General features: G+C 36.0%; 1 protein-coding gene across 1 annotated transcript in view; it reads left to right on the forward strand.

Annotated features, from left to right (window-relative positions):
* LOC105822790 (proline-rich protein 27-like) overlaps nt 1–2,248 on the forward strand; it is a 139,232-nt gene that overhangs the window by 75,959 nt on the left and 61,025 nt on the right. Inside the window, exons 4-5 of the mRNA XM_012659820.1 lie at nt 730–963; nt 1,399–1,446. Of these exons, the coding sequence (XP_012515274.1) occupies nt 730–963; nt 1,399–1,446 (282 nt within the window). The remainder of the gene's footprint in view (nt 1–729; nt 964–1,398; nt 1,447–2,248) is intronic.

The following is a 2,248-nucleotide window of genomic DNA, read 5'->3' on the forward strand; positions in this document are numbered from 1 at the left end:
AAACTGATTAACCAGCTCTTACTTGTTCTGTATTTGCAGCAAAAATTACTCTTAATCATTTTAGCATGTGTAGTAATCTCATTTTCATATTATCTTTCCTTTTCCAGTTACTTATGAATCTTAATAATGCTCAACTTGTACCACTGCAGCTTCAGGTACTCCACCTAAATAATTACTTTAAGGAGAACATTTTTCTGCTGCTCATTTATGATGGTATTTTGTATGAAAACAAAATATTTCTTGATTCCATTTCTGAAATCTCCAATTTTAAAGTTACAAATTTGTCTCATATATTCTAATGACCATTTGTTTGAAGATTAAAGCACAAACTATAATTTGATTTACATTTATTTGTTGAGAACTTGGTATATGCCAGGCACTAATTCTCCCAACTATACGAAAGTAAATTAACTATTTTACACAAAGTCATATCCAGCTAACCAGTGGGATGTGTGGGGACACACAGGTTTGAAACCAGTCTGACAAACACAGACATTGTGCTCTTTTATCAGTTTCATTCTGCCCCATATTTCTCATGACACTTGGGACTTTGGTATTGTTTCATATTATTTATGTGGCTTATAATGAGTCAAAGATGCTATTTTTATAATGCAATGCTGGAAACATAGAAATTGTTTACATTTTCTCTCTTTCCTGCTCAAAACTGATTTGAAATTCTCTTTGGCATAAAAGACAAACGGTTTCTTTCTTTCTTTTATGTCCTTCCAGGGCCCATTTAACTCATGGATTCCTCCTTTCTCTGGGATTCTACAGCAGCAGCAACAGGCTCAAATTCCAGAATTCTCCCAGTTGTATTTATCAACTCTAGACCGGTTTGCTAGACTGTTCCCCAATCAGGTACCTTTCCCAGGACAGGTCAGTTTTGTCCAAGGAGCCCAGGCAGACCAGCTGGACCCTTCCCAGCCTCAAACAGCACCACCAACACAACAAGGCCCTAATCAGGTAAGTGAGGCTTCTTTCATCTGGTCCTACAGAGAGAGAACCACATACTGAATGTAAAAATAAATAGGAATCATCTTTGAAATAGCAGTTTTTGAGTAAGAATTTTTTTTCTCAAAATATGTTTCTGCCATCACTGAAAGTATTATACTTCCTTATATTTTCTGATTTCTAACACGAAAAATGCCATTTAAATCAGCTGTTCTAGGATACAGCCACAAACTGAAGGAGTTAAAACAAGTCTGGGACAAGATAATTAGGGAAATTTCATCTTTAAATAAGGCAATTTGTGCTAATGATGGTGCATATGACAGAGGACATTTTGTTATGGAAGCCTGATAATACAAATGATACATTTATAGAATAAGTTCTTGGAAAGCAGCTCTGGAATTTTAAATAACAAAGTATAACTTTTTTATATGATTCTTTTTTTGACAGGTGGTACCTTATGTATTCTCCTTCAAAATGCCTCCAGAGCAAGCACAGGTAAATGACCGGAATCCCACTGCTCACAAACAGTTGGCTGCATACACTCTCCAGAATGATTTCTTTCCTATTTCTGGCTCTAACTCCCAGAGCAGGGCTACAAAATCCAAACAATGCTATCACTGTCTAGATAACATTATTTCTGGGCTGGCGTCAGTTTGTTGATGTTGGGCTCACTTAGCAGCTCCTTAAGAACAGGCAGCTAAGGAGTCTCTCCAGGACCCCTGAATTTTCAGGGTGTTGCTATGTTGGAAGTAAAGGAGCTCATTAAGGCCCAGGTCATGTCTTCTCTGAATCCAAAGCACTGGCACTTAGGAACAATTCAAGACAAATACCATGGGCTGACTTTACCCAATCCTAAATTTTGTTTCAGAGGGAGATGCGTTGAACTGATAATATGTGCTGTAGAGATAAGAAACACGTCCCCACATCAACGGGCGGTTATGAAGTTCTGCTCAAAACCTTTCCAGTTCCTTGTTTATTTCTGATTTAACTCCATGTTACAATTAAATGATGGTAATTTCCATTAAGTAAGAGAATCTTTAAGAAATGCAAACTAACAGAATCATTATATTGATATGAAAACGCCTATCAATGTTAAGATAATTAATTTTATAATATCCTGGGTTCAAAGAAACAGGGCTGTAGATAAATTATATTGTTCTTCAGCAGAGCATTGACCTTTTTTACAAAAAGTTACACCACTTGGCTCTACTATAATTATATAATTTTGTTCTACTCCTATTACAAAAGTTACTTCTAGACATTATCTCATCCTATAACATAAGCATTTAGAGAATTA

The sequence above is a fragment of the Propithecus coquereli genome, unplaced genomic scaffold (assembly GCF_000956105.1).
Source record: "Propithecus coquereli isolate 6110/MARCELLA unplaced genomic scaffold, Pcoq_1.0 Scaffold64, whole genome shotgun sequence".
Classification (NCBI taxonomy): Eukaryota; Metazoa; Chordata; class Mammalia; order Primates; family Indriidae; genus Propithecus; species Propithecus coquereli.